Below are 19,951 nucleotides of genomic sequence, written 5' to 3' on the forward strand. Positions count from 1 at the left end.
AACTAAGTTCTGGCCCTCAAAAATAAGTGCTGGTGCCCTGCACCGGAAACACAAATTAAGCACTGGGAGATGGAACCCCAGACAGCAGTAACTCACGTACGTACTTCCGTCACATTTTTTTTTTTTTTTTTACTATTGGCCTCAATGTGAAAAGTTTATAAATGCTACTTCATTTTAACTGTTTCTACTAAATGCTATATCTTAACGTCAACCACATTACAACCCTATGTTTTACGACTATTGAGACGTCATTCTCTAAACTGCCAAATGAGCAAGGAGTTACTGTAGCCTAATAGGTTTTCTTGACTAAGGTCAAGGTGGACTGAACACCTTAAACTTGAGGAAATGACACATTAACCTGTCCATTTAACACCATACAGAGAAAATAACAATTCAGCGAAAACACTTACTTAGCTATCTCCATTATGTGTCCAAATCATCCTGGTCCTTATACAAGTGGGCACATTCTTCTACCAAACATTCACCTAAATCTGAGGGTTGTCCAATTAGCAGGCATTCTGTTATTTCTGAATTTACTTTTTAAAGACCAAAACCCTATTAACGTATTCAAACACACTGAATAAAATGTGTAACTACAGCAGAGTGTGCGAGTTAATACAACTAAGATTTCTAGATTTAATAATAAAAGCACCAATATCAAAAAGTGTGAACAAATTAACCAGACCCGGAACATAGGAGGAACACTACCAAACAGAACTAAATCTGTAAAAGGGCTCTGTCAAAACATTCCTGAGTGCCATGCTTCATCATAGAGTCCTCGGCCAGAAAAAAAACCCATGCAGGCTCGACCTCACTTCTGGAAGGAGCAATTGGATGGTATTTTTTGGTATGGATTTTCTGGGATCAAAAGTCAAAATGCCTCCATGTAATCCCTATTCTGTTAATGCTTTTTAATCCTTAGGGTTGCCAGAGTCATGTTAAAAACAATAGGGACTAATTGGAGTCAATTATTAGCTCATACATCTGACTGGTCGAAAATGCATCCCTTTTCCTTCTACGCGAGTCCTGCTGACCACTCATCTGCTAGCTTATCCTTTTTTCCATAAACCCTCTTTTGCCTGCAGATATTCAGGCTATTTTCTGATATTTAGGCTATTTTCTAAATCGCATGGTGACTAATTTCCATGGGGGCATGATCTGTGGATGTTGTGATCTTTGAGACACACCCAAAGGAAAATACAACAGAAAGATTTGTGCTCAATTATTTAATAAGCAGACTACATTTTCCAGAGCCGGTTAGCTCTGTGTCCTCCTTTGATTTATGTATGGCTTCAGTACCAAACTATATGTTTTTTTAAAAGCATGGACTCAACATAGCACGCATGATCTTGTTTTATGCTTATTATAAATGTGTTGAACTTGAACAAACAATTGTTACACATTAATTCTATGTTAGGACCGAAGGCTCAGATTATGCTATCTCTTTCTTCACTACTCCAACAGCAGCCAATCAACACATTAATAGAACGTACATTAACATAAAAACCACAGAGCATGTATCCCAATATGCCTTGCGTGCAGCCACCAATCCCCCGAGGGCTATCCCTTTAAGGTCCGACACACACGTAACTTCTTTCTTTGCTGCTGCTGTTATATTCCCTTGTTCCTGGTTGTGTTTATTGCTTATGAAGTTGTTTCTATTTTTTGATCCTGTGTCATCTTGTCGCTGTCACTACGGTGTCCGCCTAGCTACAGGTGGCAGGTTTGATTCCATTCCCTAATTCTCACCGGCCGACTGCCTTCTCAGCCGGGAGGCGGAGTCAGACGTGCTTGATGGAGTTGTGGCATTGCACGGTAGTCTGTTGTTCTTTCTCCCTTTTAGGTTTGCACTTACCTTAAAGGTGCTGTTTCCCTCACGGCATGGATGCTCGGTGCCTTTCCTACTCGGCCCGAGGACGAGCCTTCGGCAGTTCCGCGTAGCCCGTTGGGCTACTTCTAATAGATTGGACTCTACTGAGTCTGATTTCAGTTTGACAGGTTTGATTGCTAGGCAACATGCGCGCTTCAACTTCCAAAGCGCAAAGGAGAGGCCGAGGCTACGGCTGAAAGAATTTAGTCAGTCTCCTGTGGAATTTTTTTTTTTTTTTTTTTTTTTTTTTATCTTAGTGCACGCTCGGCTAGACTTTTAGCTCAAGATTGACGCCCACATTCTCAGAGTAGGTGTGGGCTGTAATAATACGGTTCACAGGCTTGCCTGAGGAGCACAGTGAGGCTTCCTGCAGCAGATTCTTGGTTTATTTGAATCATTGCACTTTGGGGTTGCTCCTCCCTGATGCCAAATGTCTCTTGGACTGTGGATTCTGGCCAGATTATGTCAGACAAGCGTTTAGCTGAAGAGGCGGCACATTTTGAGGAAGATTACGAGGTGGTTGGAGAATATAATGAAGAGGTGGACCCTCTGCAGGCTTTGGATGTGTCTGTTCAGCACTCCATTCATAAGGCTTTGACAGCAGCTTTGCGACCCATCACAGCTCAATTGCAGTTATGGGCTAGCTCCCAGGCCAGGAAGGCCCCAGCCTCCTCAAATTCCGCAAAGCAGTCTACCGACGTTCCCCAGAAATGTAAGGAGAAGGTTAAACATTGGCCTCATGAGGAGGTTATTTCTTCTTTGGAGCACAAACAGGCGCAGGATCATGGTTATTGCACATCTGACTCAAAGCGCACTCATTCGCCTTCCAGTTCTGATCCTGAGTCTCGCTCTGGTGAGTCCAGCAGTTCAGGAGCTGGGAAGTCACACTGCCATAAAATCAGGAAACATTCTCCTTCTCCCAGAGAACCATCTCCTTCTACCCCCTTTAATTTTGATCGGGAGAGTATCATTCATCCTCGGTCTTCAGACTGGGCTCCGGAACGGGAGGTGTCTGATTATTTGCGGAATACCTTGCGCAAGGCTTTCGATAAAGATATGCGCAATCACCTTTGGGCAGAATGCCCCAGACCGGACCTTCCGGATAAGGTGGCTCTTACGCCGGAGGTTGACCCTAGTATTATTACCTTTCTGAAGAAATACTCCAGGGATCCCAAGAAGCGAATTGATAGGGCATGGAATTGAGATTGGCCCTTTCCCATTCGACTGTGTCTCTGCAGCGGATGGCAAGACTGATGGGCCTATTAGCATCTTCCATTAAGGCAATTTTTCCAGGTCCACTGCATTATCGGGCTTTGCAGAGGTTGAAGATTTAACATCTTCCAAAGGGTTTGGCTTATTCGGAACAGATTCCGCTTACTGCGGTCAGAGTAGAGCTGCAGTGGTGGTTAGAGCACGTTGAGGCGTGGAATGGCAGAGCAATTTTCGTGGCTCAGCCAAACGCCATCATAGAATCCGAGGCCAGCCATTTGGGCTGGGGTGCGCGTTTTGGGGAGGTTTCCATGGGAGGCAGATGGGCTCCTCACGAATTTAAAATGCACATCAATTGCATTGAACTATTGGCAGGATCCTTCGCTATTCGGGCTTTATCCCCAAAGCAAGCATCATGTTGCATCCTTTTGAGGATGGACAATATATATTTGCAGTCAGATATACCAACAAGTTGGGGGGAACCAAGTCCAAGCTCCTGGCGGAGATGGCCAAGGACTTCTGGCATTTGTGTCTGGATTGCAAGATCATGGTGGTAGCGGAGTACATTCCATGGCAGTCCAACACCACAGAGGACTGGAACTCCAGATTTCTGAGGGATTCCAGCGATTGGAAGCTGCATCCGCAATTGTTTGCTCTGATTCAGGACACATTGGGGCTTTGTTTCTTTGATCTTTTTGCCTCCTGACGCTTTCATCAACTGGAGAGGTTCTTCAGTTGGAGACCGTATTCACAAGCATTGGCGACTGGTGATTTTCTTCAAGATTGGTGGGGCAATCTGAATTACGCTTCACCCCCATTCAGCATATCGAGAGTGGCTGCTCAGGTGAAGCGCCAGAGGGCAGAAGTGGTGCTAGTCACTCCAGCCATGGTTTCCACTGCTGTTAGCTCTGGCATGAGATTATCCATTGCTTCTTCCGTGAAGAAGCGGACATGCTACGCGGTCCTCTTGGGGAAGCTCATCTGTTAGTAATCTCTGAGAGACTCTCCCTAATGGCCTGGAGGCTGTCAGGCAACTTTGGTATTTGCCAGGCCCGTGGAAACTGACATTACAGAGGTTGTAAACTTTCTTTCTATGAAGGCTTCTGAAGGCTTGTCTTACAGGTCAGTAAATACCTTTAGGTCAGCCATTGCAGCAGGGCATGTGCAGTTAGGTAATTTGTCTGTGGGTATGCATCCTATAGTGTGCAAATTAATGAAAGGAATCAGGATGTCAGGATATCGAACCCTCCGAAACCTAGATATTCTGTTTTGTGGGATGTACATAAGGTTTCAGAACTTTTTGAGAAATGGCCTCAGAATAGTTTGTTGTCTAGGAAACGACTTTATGCCAAATTGGCTACGTTATGATGTCTGGTTTCCTGCAGGAGAACAGTGGATGTGAGAGCACTAGATCCTGCAGGTAGAGTTTTTACTCTGGAAGGAGTCTCTTTCTCTGTTACTAAACAAACAAAAACCTTGAACAAAAGTATTGATTATCCAGCTTTTCCTTTTAAATGAACAACTGTGTGTGGTGAAATGTTTAAAGGCTTATGAATTCAGTACTCAAGTGATTAGAAGTGATCCGCATGGCAGTTATTGATTGCATTGCAAAGACCTTTCAAACCGGTGTCCTCCGCTACTCTAGCGAGATGGGTCAGAGATGTCATGAAGGAGGGCTGGTATTGATGTTAGTATCTTCGGAGCACATTCTGTTCCAGGTTCTATGGCTTCAAAATCTGTAAGTCTGGGTACTTCTCTGCAAGACATTGTGAAAGCAACAGACTGGTCAACAGATTCATTTTTCAAACGGTTTTATTATAAACCTGTGGTGGATGTTGCTTCAGTAGTAGTTTCTCAGCGTTAAACTAGCATAATCTGAGCCTCCGGTCCTGACATAGAATGAAAAATGTGCTAGCATTAGCAACAAGAATTTTCAATTCTATTAAGGACACAGAGGAGAGGATTTTCCCACCCTAGTTATGGGTTTTTACAATATTTTGATGCTGTTATAATTTATACGTTTTGCACAACTTGTTGTTGATTAGGACAATTGTTCCAGTTTAATGCTGTTTATCCCGTCCTCGAATGCAGATAGTAAGATTTTTAGGTTTTAGTGTGATGTATTGTTTAGTTTCAGAACAGAAGACAGACTGAAGATTGATCTGCAAGGTGGAGTTTCAGTTCGAACATCGGAAGAGGAAGTTCTCCTTGGTCATTGGTGTCAGCAGTTACGACCTCAGTCTGGTTTCCATCTAGTAGAACTGTTGGAGAATTGCTGTTGTTTTTCATCATTTCTCGGTTATTTTTGACAGTTATGAATTTTCTGCAAAGAAAGAGAAAGTTACGCGTGAGTACCGGACCTTTAGGGGATAGCCCTCAGGGGATTGGTGGCTGCACACAAAGCATGTTGGGATGCATGCTCTATGGTTTTTATGTTAATGTACGGTCTATTAATGTGTTGATTGACTGCTGTTCAAGAGTAGTAAAGAAAGAGATAGCGTATTTTTAAGCTAGCCGCTATACAACCAGGAAAGCATACCTGAAGCGGACTAAAGAAACTCTTCCTGAGCCCAAACAGCCGCTGACAAACTGCCAGCCAGAGTTTGCTGGGTTTCACTATAAATCAAGTTTGTCCATGTTGCATTAAAAGATGTACTCCTGGCTCCCCTTCTTAAAAAAAGCTGTAAGGAGAAATATATCCACGGTGTAGGCACCTGTTAACGCTGTCAATAAAACAAGTCAACAAGATCCAGTTTGTGTGTCAACTCCTTGAGCTCGTCTCAGCGTTCCTTGGACCAATCTGACAGGACTGGCATTTATCTGACACATGGCATCTCAACTGTCTTACTAAACGAGGCCTGGAAGTGTGATGGAAAACAGTAACAACCCAGGAGGAAAGAACTTGATTGCCATGTTTGCTCGAGACTGTTTTGTCATAAATAGGAACAATTTGGTTGTGCACTGATAATGTAGGCGATGGATGCAGATCTAGGTTATTTATTCCCTTCTCAAGGCATAAATAGGAGATGCTCTATTGAGCATAAGTAGATTTTTCAACAGAAGCCAGAGACTTGTCAATTTGAGAAAGTAGTTCATCAGCTAAAATATGATACCAAAGTAGCCAACAAATAGAATACCCTCTCCAACAATATAACGATGTGAGACATACTGCAAACTCTCTATGGAAGACTCAGATCTAACACTACTACTAAAGTTAGGCGACACCATGTCTTTACCATATTAAATACCGTATCCTTATAGAAGGGGGTATGTAATTTTGATACTTCAGTCAAGCGTAAGTGCTGAAACATTCTCCAATAATCACAGTTAACAGAACCTTTTTTGTAGTTTATATTGTTAAGGTCCAGGGAAGGAGCGTCAAACACTCAGGTGCTTAGAGCCCTGTGGAGATTAAACTGCTCTTCTGCAAATGAGGGCATTGGACATCAGACAATACCACCAAGGCCATTAAGCGCACACCCCGAGGCATCCACATCAGTAAAATATTGCAATATCGGATCTTTTTAACTTTCCCTATAAACCATCCATCAAGCGTGGAGGTGCGGCAGTTGGTGAGGGATCTGCAGGTAGATAGATTATTCACCAGAAAGATCGTTACTGCAGGTAAGTAACCTTGTCTTCTGATGGATACTTCTATCTGCAGATTCCTCACCTGTAGAACAGATTTCACAGTAATACCACGCCCAGGAGGAGGGTCGATTGATGGTCAGGAAAACTCTGCAAGACAGACCTGGCAAAGTGCCCATCCTTGGGCACCTCCGTATCCAGGCTTTAGTGCTTGGTAAAAGTGTGCAAGGAAGCCCACACTGCTGCCTTACAGATGTCTGCAATGGAAACACCTTGAGCAAATGCAGAAGTAGTTGATTTAGCCCTGGTGGAATGAGCCTGATTCATTCGAGAGACACTTTCTCGGCTAAGTCATAACAAGCTCTTGATGCAGGGGATACTTCACCATGACAGAGTTCTCGTCTGTTCTGCCTTACATTTTTTGCCACTGCCGTACCCAACAAACAGCTAGTCATCTAACTAGAATTCCTTGGAGCGATCCAGGTACTAGTTAACTGCCCGCAGAGGATCCAACCGATGCAACCGCTCCTTCGCTTTCGTAGGATGTGTTGGAGAATAAAAGTTTGGAAGAATAATGAACTGGGCAAGATGGCAAGGAGTGATCACCTTAAGGAGGAAAGCAGTCCTGGGTCCCAACAACAACTTATCTGGAAAGAAAGTAGTGAAAAGGAGGATGAGAGGTAAGGGCCCGCAACTCCCTGACCCTTTTAGCAGAAGTGATAGCAACCAACAACAAAGTTTTGAGTGTCAACATATGAAGAGTAGAACTGTGAAGGGGCTCAAACGGAGTCCCCATCAAAAAGTTAAGAATCAAATTTAAGTCCCACTGAGTAACCACAAAGGGAGATGAGGAAAAAAGATTAGTCAGGCCCTTGAGAAAACGAATGACGGCTGATCCGGCAGACCGAGGAAAGCATACAAAGAAGCTAAATAACCCTTCACAGTACCAATGGCACATCGCCTCTGAGCAAGGGAAAGTGTACATGGCAGTATATGAGAAAGTTAGGCTTGCAGGGGATCTACACCACTGCTTACACACCATGCAACAAAGTTCTCTCATCTGCAGGAGAAAAGAGACTTAGTGGAGGGGATGACACGCAGACAAGATGACATCTACCAACTCTGGTGGCAGCTGAAAGGAGCTCAGATGTCCCGGCTCTAACTCAAAGCGTGGAGGTATCGGAGACTGGGGGTGCATAACCAATCTGCCCGACTGGAAGAGAAGGTCCAGCCTGAGTGGAAGGCAAAGCGAGGACATTTGAAGAAGTACAGAAGGTCCGCATATCACACCCTTCTCAACCAACCCAGGGCAAGGAGAATGACTTAGGCAAATCTTTCTGAGAACTCATGGAATCAAGAATAGGAGGGGAAATGTGTGATGCAGCTGAAGGTTACACCTCAACTTAAGCGAGTCCCCCAAGGCTCCCCTCAAAGGATACTGGAGGGTGCAGACCCACTGGCACTGAGCATTTTCCGAAAAGGCGGATACGTGTACTTGAGGAGTGCGCCACTGGGCAAAGAAGTCATCGACTACCTCCAGTAGAAGGTGCCACTTGTGACTGGGCAAGATAACACTAGCTCAGGCTGTCAGCACTGACCCTCAGAGAACCCACTAGGTGATTAGTAGTAAACCAGATACCTTGGCCAGGTGCCCAAAACCACAGACTTAATGCTTCCAGGTAAAGGAGGTGAGACTCCTGGTTGTCCATCAAGATCTGGATGGACGACCCATGCGGGAGGGAAAGAACACCTTGAGCACCAGCCGAATTGCCAACAGGTTGTTGAGAAGCACCTGCTCTTCCAGTGACCAGAGGCCCCTACCTCCAGATCATCGAAATGAGCTCCCCAGCTATGGTGGAGGCATCAGTCACTACGATTGTCACGGATGGAGGGCAAGGGAAGGGCATCCAGCGATTCAGGTTCACCTTGTTCTCCCACAAAGCTTCTTTCACCACTGCCTGCAGAAGCACCACTGCAAGGCCCTCATGTGCCAATGTACGTGCGTGAGCAGGAGAATGCACAAAGCCAGCAGACTTAGGAATCACAGGACTTTCAGGCCTAGGACTCTCACACCATGCTGAAAAGATGGAAACATCTCCTGAATTCCTTTATTTTCCAAGGGAAGGCACAAGTGATGTCCAGTACGGATCCAATGAACTGGAGTCATTAGGAGGGCCACAGGTGACATTTGGGCACGCTGATCGAAAAGCCCAGGTCGAACTGCAGAGATACCATCGACTGGAAATGGCGCAACACCATGTCCTTTGAGAAGCCAATCCTCCAGGTACAGGAAAATGGGGATACCAGACTGTCTGAGATTGACCACAACCACTGCCATCACCTTTGTGAAGGCTTGAGGTGCAAAAGTCAGCTCAAAAGTCAGAACCACAAATTGTTAGTGCATAGAACCGACTACAAACCACAAGTACTTCAGATGAGATCACAGGGCAGGATGGGACGTATGCATCCTGCATATCCAGGGACACCAACCAACCCCCAAGTTCCAACACCAGAAGAACTTGAGTTAGGGTTGGCATCTTGAACTCTTACTTTTTGAGTAATAAGTTCAGGCTCCTGAGATCCAGAACCAGATGCAGACCACCGTATTTCTTGGGCACTAGGAAGGAGCGTGCATAACAACCCTGGCCTTTTTCCGTTTCTGAAACTAACTCCACCTCTCCTTTGAGAAGGAGAGCTGCCACCTTCTGCTGTAAAATGGTTTCATGGTTGGGAGGCAGAAAGGAAGAAGGGGGAAAATATGGGCAGAACCTGAAGGAAGGGAAAATTATAGGCCTTTTCTGCTATTAGAAGGGCCAATTAGTCCAAAGCAATGGCCTTCAAGGCTGGATGAAAATGGGACATCTGCTCCGACCCCCCTCCCCCTCCCACCACCACCACCACCGGCTCCACGTGGGCTTGGGGAAGCGAACTATGCCTGCTTTCCAGGGGAAGGGGAGGAGGAAAAGGAAGTGGAGGAGGGTTGGAAGGTGGATCCACAGCCTTTACCTCTACCATGACCTCTGTTCCGTCAGATAAGAGGATTCTGCTGCTGCTGGAGTGCTGGTGTGTACTGAATGGACCAAAAGGAGAAGCCTTGTCCGAAGCCACAAAAGTGGCAAAAGACTGAGAATCCTTGGTCGGAGGCAGAGGATGAAGGGCCAATGGCTTGGTAGTACCTTTACAGCCCTTAAATCTCTCCAGAGTTAAGGCAGTCTTTTTTCCAAACAATCACTGAAGAGGAGGTCCATCAGATTATCCTTGACATCAGATGAAAAACTGGACACCCTGAACCAAGTATGGCCTCAAACTGTCACAGAGGTCCGCATGGCTCTGGCAACTGAGTCTGCAGTGTCCAGTCCAGATATGATAACATGCGAGGAGGCATTCTGCCTGTTCACAATGAGCTGCTGAAAATGTTCTTTCAAGTCAGCAGGAACATGCGGCAGAATCACTGGGGCCATGTCTACACACAACATGGTTGCAGCAGGAGAGAAGGCAGTTTCCATTAGGGAACTTCAAGGCCATTCTCCTTGCAGTAAAAGCCTTCTTGCCCCAGGCTTCCAAAACTTTTGACTCTCTGTTGGAGGGGGGCTGCAGGGAAGGTATTGCCCCAAACGAGTCTCTGAAAAGGACGTCTGGATGATCAAGCTCTGTTGCGAAGGGAAGGCAGGACTGCCAGGAGCTGAGCGATAGTGGTGTTCAATGAGCAGATTGAGCGCCAGAACAGAGGAAGGATTTTCCAATGTCAACCTGACAGGTTCCAATAAAGCCCCACTGAAGGGGAGAAGGGGTTCCGAAGGGGTCGCTGAAGGCAGGAGAACCTCAATGAGTACGTTGGTTTGATCTCCATCATTGGCAACTATAAGTGCAACACTTCTGTGGCCTTTAATACGATATTTTGTGCAAATACACAACCTCTGGCGTTGGTGGTCCAATTTGAAGTCCATCATCAGTCCAGGTGAGGGGTAAGCCACCGGCCAAAAACGGCCCTTTAAATCGAAGGGAGTTGTGATCCTGGTCACCACATAGGAAATACTCCACAGGATTGGATTCAGTGCCAAACATTTCATGGAGGCATGCTCTATAAGCCTCATCTTCAAGTAACAGCTGACCTCTCAATGGGAGTGAATCTGACGATCGACGTCAGACTGTGGCGCCGGCAGCATCGGGTCAGGAGCCAGAGGCAGAGATGGTGGAGGTTGCAGCTGTTGAAGTAGAGTGGTGCCATCCATAGCATTGGTTGCAGCACCAAGAAGGGAGCATCGGGTCAAATCAATATGGCAAAGGCACCAGTTGCGATTGTGCCGAGCCAAAGGGCATTGGCCGAAAAGTTTAGGAGAGGAGGACCAGATTGCTCCAAGGCCTTGGCGAAGACTAAATAAACTGTGTTCAGAAATGCCACCTGGAAAGGCGTCAGAGTCTTGACAGATGGCTGTGCCAGTGCCAACAGTTCAGAGAATGGAGGTCTGTCCAGAGCGGGCCCCTAGATAGAACAGGGCTGCACAAAGCATCCATTGATGTTAAGTCGACAAGCTCCAGTTAGAAAGACAAAGGCCCTGTGAGAAATGGAGAGCACTGAGGGGACGACTTCTTTCTTAATGCAGCCTCTTCTTCTCGGTCGAAGATGAAAATGGAGAGCGGGAGCAGTGCCGGGAATGCTTCCGGTGTCAGTGTTCGTCTTTTGTTTAAGCCGTAAAGAGTTCTGCCTCCCACTCCTTGAGGGTCTTGGGGTGCATGCTGAAGCACGAAGATCCAGTCTGAGTCGTGATTCGACCCCCAAGCAACACAAACAGGCGGAATGCGGGTTTGTATTCCCTACAGGGTTTAAACCCAGACTTTTTGGGAGGAGACATGTTACCGCTAAATTTTCATTTTTGGTGAAGAAATTTCATCAGGGGAGCTATGGATCCACGCTCAATGCACGGAAAAAAGGAAACTGACGTTGATGCACTGGGCGGTTTCTTTATGGCCTCAATGAAGTTGCCTGATGTCACTTTCGGTTGCGACTGAGCCCTGCTCCCTCTACTGGCAAAATTGTTGCTTTGAAGATTTCTGGATCCCGTCTAACACCTGGGAATTGTTCTACAGGTGAGTAATCTGCAGGTAGAAAAGTATCCATCAGAAGGATAGGCATAGTATCCTCCAGGAATGCACACAGGGGGTCTAAGCATGCTAGGTCTATGTTCACTTAAGGTACTCTACAGACATGCATTGGGGAGCACAGCTCAATTCATACTGTGGGCAGTCTGTCATATTCAAACAGCCTTATCAGACAGGTCTGTCTCCTGATTTGTCTTCCAGCTATAGGATAAAGTATAGCTCCTGCACTTTACCAGGTGGTTGTTGAGAGGAAGGTGGCAGTCTGCCAGTGAACAGAGATTGTTGTTGCAAGAAGCAGTGCATGAGCTTGCTTGAATAAGGAGCTTAATGTGGCACTTCTGTGAGCCCGTGTAACACATGCATGTGTACAATATAAGAACATGGTACATCCCTATCCTTATGTACATGCTTAGTCTTGCCAGCGCTCTAATTAAAAAATAAAAAGGAGTCAGTGCGTTTTCTGTGACTGATGACAGAAGCATCTGTTGCGGGTAGGGGAGGAGGTGAAAAATTGGCAGCAATAATGAGAAAGAGGCCTTTGGCTTAGAGTAATAACACCATAACTTTATAGCACTCTTATGTTGATGGCCCCGTCCCATTTTCAACATGTGAGTTGAATCCACAGTATACGAGTACGGGAAAGGATCATTAAGCAGTTTAGTCTCTGGAGCATAGTAACAAGAGAATGCCTGTGGGGAACCCCACCTACCAGCTTTGTATGTCTGACAGGCATATGCCTGCAGAATGCTGCCAACAACACTTGAGTGATGGAGGCTTAAGCACCTGCTAGACCAGTGTCATAAAAGGGCACACAAATCTTGCCCAAGGACTTTTTTTTTGGTTAAGATAAAAGCAAAATTATGGCCCCGTATTCAGGTACTAAGAGAGAGCTTTCAGCCAAACAGGCTGGATAACATGAAGGAAAAATTATTTTGCTCAAATAAGTTTTCAAATTACTTTTATAGTGAAGGAATGGTGGCCTTTGAACCTAGTCTGCTGAATGCTGTGAAAAGATTACAAGTGAAAAAGGCTTCAAACTGAATAACACACACACCATACATACTGGTAACAAAGGCGTCTAAACATCCGGAAAAGTTCAATTTGCCAAATGTCACCGATTCAAAAAGCATGTGCATCAGCCCACCCAAGAACAAAACTGGGGTTTCATGAGATGGTCCAGGATCATCCCAGGGGTATGTGGAGAAGGATGACACAGGACTATGACTGATGGCCCCTAAGGGCACACGGTATGAAGGAATCCAGCATGTAATTTCAGGTCGAAATACTCGTATTGGAAAGGAACAAAGGCGGGTTTGAATTTGGCTTGTTCATGTCTTGCGGTGGACTGGTGCCAAAACAACTGGATCAAAACATACATGAAATGTATTAAATGAAGCATGCTAAAATAAATTCCCCATACTCACTAAGGATGTTTAAAACTGAATCCTTTCGGAACATGACCAAGTTTCCCATCATCACATGGCACACCAATTCCTGGAGCTGAAAAGCAAGGAAAGCAATTGGTCACAGAAAGCAATATTAAAAGGCAAGAAACCTATGGTAATGAGACTGCCAAAGTCTAGCCATCTGCGGCGAGGCAGCGAAACACAGAAAGTTAAAGTCTGTGAAGGTAACAGACGTAAATGGAAAAATTTAAAAACTACAATAGCAAGGGGGTGAGTATAGGCCAAGGAAGAGGAGTATCACACAACACGATAGAAACAAACATCCATAAAAAACAAGTTGTGACATGTAAGAGAGGGCTTATAGTATCAAAATATACACATATTGGATGACTTGCATAAGAAGTGGGTGACTTCGGCCATCTCAGAACACGTCAGAACAGACTGTGTTTCATTTGCCAATAATCAGAATAATCTGAGATTGGTGGAGGGGCTCAGAGCTCAGCAGATTTGTGGAAGGCTTTATGGATGGGATGAGGATGAAGGAAGGAAGGAAGGAAGGAAGGAAGGAAGGATCATTGCATTTGTGGTAGAAGGAAATAGTCTACAGATTGGGAGATGGAGATAAAATCTACATTTGGGTGATTGAGGGAAGGAACAGTGGCTTGTGTAACTGATGGTAGACAATGGCTAGAATGAAAAATTGATCCCTAATCCTGGATCCTGTTATCAATGACAGATCTGCGAATTACAGACGCTGACATCTGCATACTGATGGCTATGCAAATCCCCAAATGATAGATAAAAATCTAAGCACTAGCCGATTGACTAAGTTATCTGTGGACTGAGTGGATGATAAAGATTTCATGCAAAGACACTTCCTCTGGCAAAAATGTGCATTAATGTTGGCTAATGGAAAACGTAATAAATTCAGTGACCACTGAATATTTCAGATTATGTTACTGATGACTGGAGTAAATGGACGGTGACTGAATAGGGTGAGGCCCATATGGCTATTTTATGGATGCTCTGATGGATACGTATGCTTTCATATGATTTTAATTAAAATGGTGTAAGGGAGTTTTTGAGAAGTGAATGGATTTGGGGGAATTCTGATATTGCTTTGGAAGAGTGAGTGAATTCTGGTTGTAACATGATAGAAAAAGAAGGATGCAGCTATTACTGAAGGTATGCAGCAAACAATAGTAAGTGATTGTAGGAAGAGATCCCCGTGAATGGAGGTGCTCTAATTCAAATGGAGCAATGAGTGATGCAAAATGCAATGGACTCCACTATCAGTGGATTTTCTAATTAATTCAGGAGCAGTCAACTAAGTTGCTAAACTCTTCTGTTGGAGGATGTCAAGAGAGAAACCATGTGAGAAGACAGATGCAAAAGGCACTTATATCTTTTAGTTAAGAAAAAGGATAAATTCTCATTCCTAGTTTGAAATTCAACCCTCATTCACAGATGGAATTAACGGCTGCCACTGTTACTCTCTACCTAGATGGGGGGACTCGCCTTCCTCCTTCAACCTCGCCAACTTCCAAGCTTCTCTACTTTGTTTTATATGGCTTGCTCGAGTAAAAGAAATCCATTCATCATGCACCAACAAGAAAATATTCAGGCCTGAAGATCAGATAAAGTGCAAATAATAGAAGCTGTGCCTTTCCTTAAGTACCTCTATCCATCAAGTAGACAACCCTGGAGTCCGCCTCCCCAGAGAAACGCTGCACTCCAAATCTCACAAGGCTTGGGAATATAAAAATATCTTAATATTGTAGACAGGAGAGGTGGAAGGGCTGCGCTGAGCTAAACAGGACACCTTGTCCTCCACATACACGGGCCCATCCTCTCAGGCAGAGCAGAGAGGGCCCCGTGGAGGAATGCTGCAGCAGTGGTACTGATGGGACCGCCCCCTTGCTGTGAGACATGAGTCGACGCATAATATAATCAACCACGACGTAAATTAACCCAAACATCACCATAAAATGCACCTGAGATCGGGCAGGGAAACATTGTAAATTCGTTTTGAACAAAGTCCAGATTCAAACTGTTTTTGGGCCGTTATAAAAGATTATCGAAAAATCTTGCAGCGCATCCGTACATAAACAGTGCAAATGCTAATGGCCGGGTCAGAATGTGTATTGCTCGATATCATTAACCTCCCACAGCAGCGACAGCTATTTCTGGTTTCTCTTTGCCGGTGTCCATGGTAACACTTGCAGCCATTACTACAACAAGAGGATAAAAAACCAAGCCCCCAAGTCAAGCCTTTCAAACCGCTCCAAGGATCTCGGCAAACGAGTATTTCTATACATCAACAGTCACGATGTAGTCCTAGATGGACTGTACAAATCGCTGAGTTACAAAACATCTGATCAGCATCATTTCACAACCTTATAATAGTAGTGCACAAACAATGATTTCATTTAATATATTCATTCACACTTTGAACTAATTCAGCGATTTTCCAGTAGATTGAATGGAAGTTCACATAAACAAGCAACAGTAGGAAAGGTGAACATTTTTTTTGATTATTTAAAATCTTTACAAGTATTTTCACCATTTAAAATTGGAAATTTACGGTATGAAATTAAGACAGCTTGCAGGTCAAGCCCTTTATCAGCTTTATAGTCAGTAACATCACAGATAGGAAAGCCTAGGTGTGGGGTTGAAAAGGGGACTGACGCTGTGTGTGTAATTTTGTTTGGTCTAACCATAGGCCATCAACTATTTTTCTGTTCACCCCCCAAGTGGCTTAACATGTTCGAGTTAGTGTACTGCATTCCTAGATATCTGCCTGGCTTGTGCGGAACAGGATTCCACCCGATGGAAGTGGAGACTGGGCACATTTGTTCACAAGAGACATATTTCAGAAAGCGGTCAGCTCGTGGTGGGTTTTCACTGTTTTTGCACCATTCCACTCCTTTTTGATAACTACCGATTTTCAGCTTTATTAATATTGGACCGGATGCTCATTTCCACACACACAAAGTTTTTGAATAAGTAACATAGATAATGCCCCACACTCAGTGTCAACAAGCCAAATTACATCAGTGTCAACAAGCCAAATTACATCAAGGACTGAATGTTTGAAGCAGGGGTACAACTTTCCACTCATCTAACCCAATTGCGTTACATCTGAGAGGACAATAGGATGCAGAATGTCACCTTTGCTTTATCTCTGACTCCAAGAATGAATGTAGCAGGAACGTTAGTCTCTCAAACTAGACATTCACAATTTGGATGGAAAATTATCCTTGTCAACAAAAGTGAACCTCTGATTTAAGCTAATCTATGGATGCGGACATTGGCAGAACATTTCCAGACTAGAGTTTCCAGTTTTCAAAAGGATGGGTGAATCAGGTGAAAAATCTTTCTGAGAACATTTGAAGGAATTTAATACACAGATATTATCCTACAGGCAAACCCCAAAAACAAATATGGGTCCAATTATCATTCTCACAGTCGATTTATTATAAAGGGTCATAGGCATCAGGTGTCTTTCAATGAGGGAAGTTACTTACCTCTAATCCTGGTTGTCTACGAATAGGTAGGCTCTCAGTCCAAATACAAAAGAATACCTCCCCAAACAAACAGGGCATCTGGGAACACTTTTTCCAGTATGTTTTTAATGTAAAACAATGCATTAAATACATTTTAAAAATGCATACTTTCAGCAACATTTTTATTTTTATTTTAAACTGAGAATCATGCAGCCAAATTAGCCAGAAAGTCGATTTTAATGAAAAATCACTTTTTGCATCATTTTTAAATGAAAACCACAAGGATTAAGAGTGCCAAACAAACACTGAAGCTTTAAGAATTCCAGAAGTACCGGCTTCCCAATCCAGTCACGCAAACAGTATTTGCCTGTTAACAGCGAAGTCAACCTGGCCTGTTAATTAGTAAACTTGACAATCAGCGTGTCTATTGGGGATTCATATTTTCTGCTACACAAACTCAGTCTCTCAGTAGCTAATGTCCTCTTAACAGGGTCATGGAAGAGTGAAGGTTTGTGTTGGCTAAATTTCCCAGGAATTTTGAGCTGGAACCCAAGGAGACAACTTGATAACGCTCTCATGGCAATTTGTAACTGTGCAGCTCTGAGAATCCACTACCCCAATGTGGCGTAGAATGACAGTAAGAAGAAGGTGAAAAGAGTAGTGTGTAGGTTTCCCGTGTAGGCAGTGTCCTCCGTGATGAGTCTATTACTTCCAGAACAAGATGGTAGCTGCTCTGCATGTTCCATTTTAGGGCCGGGCAACCCAGAAGCACCTTTCCCTTGCAGAGTCCGCAGCTCAAAAGGAAAGGGTGGATGAATCCACATTCATAATGTGCAGAGGGAGCCCTTTGTAAGAAAATAATCGACTAGCCAAAACAGTTTTTTTTTGGCAGCCGTCTCCCTTTCTGTCTAACAATAAGCTACCACGTCTGGAATGCCTGGACAGTGCCTGCTGAGAACAATTCCTAAACTCTCACCACAGCCGGGCCCCAACACTGTATGGAAATGACAGACTCCAATAAGCAAGTTTGGCCTATTTCTCTTACACCATAGATCACACAGATTATTTCGGGTCTGAACACTTCACAACTACTATATGCAAACATCCTGGAAAAGGGGCTTTGACTTGTTAGTCATGGGTTCTGAATCTGAATCAAACTATGACTGGCTCTGGCTTTCACCTTGTCCTACTGAATTGGGTAAGAACTAGCCATTCAGAGCCAACTATTCGCATCTGCGTAGACTTCAGATGACGCTCCGAAGCCCTGACAGACTTCTGATCAGGACACCATCTGTTGTACTCTCAGGCGGCAAAACCTATGACTTATTCGAGTATCTGAAGAAGCACTGCTACTATACCTTACTGGGTAGGCAGGGAAGGACAAAAGCTGACTAAAGCACCAGTGCAGAACAATTCTAGTGCAGTAGCCTTCCCTGGTGTTACAAAGTTTTTGTATCGCTGTTGATTCTGGCGATGAAATCAGATAATTTGTGAAAACCATCGGATGGTTTAAGATGTGCCTGGAATATTGAAAAGATGGGCATGACGATAAGCCTGAACTACTCCTTGACCGCCTGACTTTGTGGTTGCCTATAGTACTCTGTTTCCAGCTCAAGAGGGAAAAAATTGCCGTTCCCTTTCACCAACGGACCCTCATGTATGTAGCATCGACTGAGGCTGGTTACCAGGATTGTGAAACCATTTAAACAATTTGTCCAGGACATACGGTTCATGAGATCCTAGAGGCCACCCCATTAGATGGAATGCAGCGGGTGCCCAGTCACAGACTAAGCCCCACCAGAATCAGATGTTCTGAGATATGAGCCCCTTCAATTTGGTACCCTGTGACCTACTGTGGGTGCCAAGTAAATTCCCAGCACTATTCTGAACACTTTTTGGGCCTGCTGTATCTGAACTCACCTCTTAAACTATTTTGATTGCTCATCTCCAACCAGCGGACCCTTTATCACTGGGTTACTTGGCTAAACAAATGCTGACTTCGGACAGAGTTTATTGTCTCAATCACAAAGCATATTTTTTTTGGAGTTGTGAATCATAGTTCACTTTTGAGCTCTTAAGTGTTAGAAGAGTTTTTGCAGATTCTCAACAGCCTAACCTCAAACGCAATGGTTGTCATCTTTGCAGCCTAGGGCCACAAAGAAACTGGTCGGTAGAAACTTTAATCACACAAAAGGTGATAGGAGGAGGCCAGGTCCTGCCTGAACTGGAACACAAGCAACCCAGGACCAGTTTTGCCGTAGTTATGGGCTCAACAGCCGAGGGTACAGGTTGGTTCCAGTGACACAGTGAGCATGAGACCCACGTCTGATCCTAACCATGCCACTCAGGGCGATACATGAAACACAAAAAAGGTGATGGGGGAAATGCTCGCAATTTGTCTAACCACTGGTGATCGCTTGGTAGAAACTTTAGTCACTGATAAACATCACTCAAGCAACTGAGAAGCATTCCTGGAGGATCCAGAGGACGTATAATGTTAGGTCCATTGTCTACAACCATCAGTGCTACGTTGACGAAATACGAAACTAGGCTCAACGAAAGGAATAGCCATCACTTGTCACTGAGTGTGGTTACTAGGTCAGAAAACTTTAACAGCTCGACCTCTCTACTCTTGGAGAGTAAGGTGCGCAAAAAGAGTAAGGCAGCTATACATAGTGCACTGAGTACCCAAGGCTATGGAAAACTAATGATAAACAAAGGCCCCCGCTAAGGATCTCAGTAGCTGCTAACTACGCCAGCACGCAGAAAAAAGGTCTTCCATTCTAAAACGTTTATTCTGTAATGATGACCTTTCCAAACTACGAAAATGTAACCGCACATAAACACTGGGTGTCTTATCAAGCTAAATCAGTGGAAAAGCTATAATCCGAACAATGACATGGGGTTAAAATCTTTAAACCATTGCGGATGATATGCATTTCTCTTCCATGATGCACAGTTAAAGCTGCAAATTATCTTTTTATTTTGCTCCCCCCAATTGTCTACACAATTTAGTTGGACTGTTTACAACATTCAGGATCACGTTACATGCGACCTGGTAATGAGGAACTGAAATAAGACATATTCAATTAGCACTACATGGCGGTATTACTGCATCATTACCAGGCAGTGATCATCCTGGACACTGGGACGAGGAATAACGTGGAAATCTGTTAGTGTGCTAATATACTCATTGTTAAGAGAATTTCTTCCACCCTTCTGGGTACATTTCCATCTTATTTTTGAAGGTGGGCATGTGCTCAGAAATACTG

At 44.3% G+C, this 19,951-nt stretch overlaps 1 protein-coding gene across 1 annotated transcript in view; it reads right to left on the bottom strand.

Moving 5' to 3' along the window:
* Window positions 1–19,951, bottom strand: part of INTS3 (integrator complex subunit 3) — a 383,756-nt gene that overhangs the window by 115,159 nt on the left and 248,646 nt on the right. The window contains exon 23 of the mRNA XM_069218194.1: window positions 13,192–13,267. Coding sequence (XP_069074295.1) covers window positions 13,192–13,267 — 76 coding nt within the window. The remainder of the gene's footprint in view (window positions 1–13,191; window positions 13,268–19,951) is intronic.

This window comes from Pleurodeles waltl, chromosome 12 (assembly GCF_031143425.1).
Source record: "Pleurodeles waltl isolate 20211129_DDA chromosome 12, aPleWal1.hap1.20221129, whole genome shotgun sequence".
Classification (NCBI taxonomy): Eukaryota; Metazoa; Chordata; class Amphibia; order Caudata; family Salamandridae; genus Pleurodeles; species Pleurodeles waltl.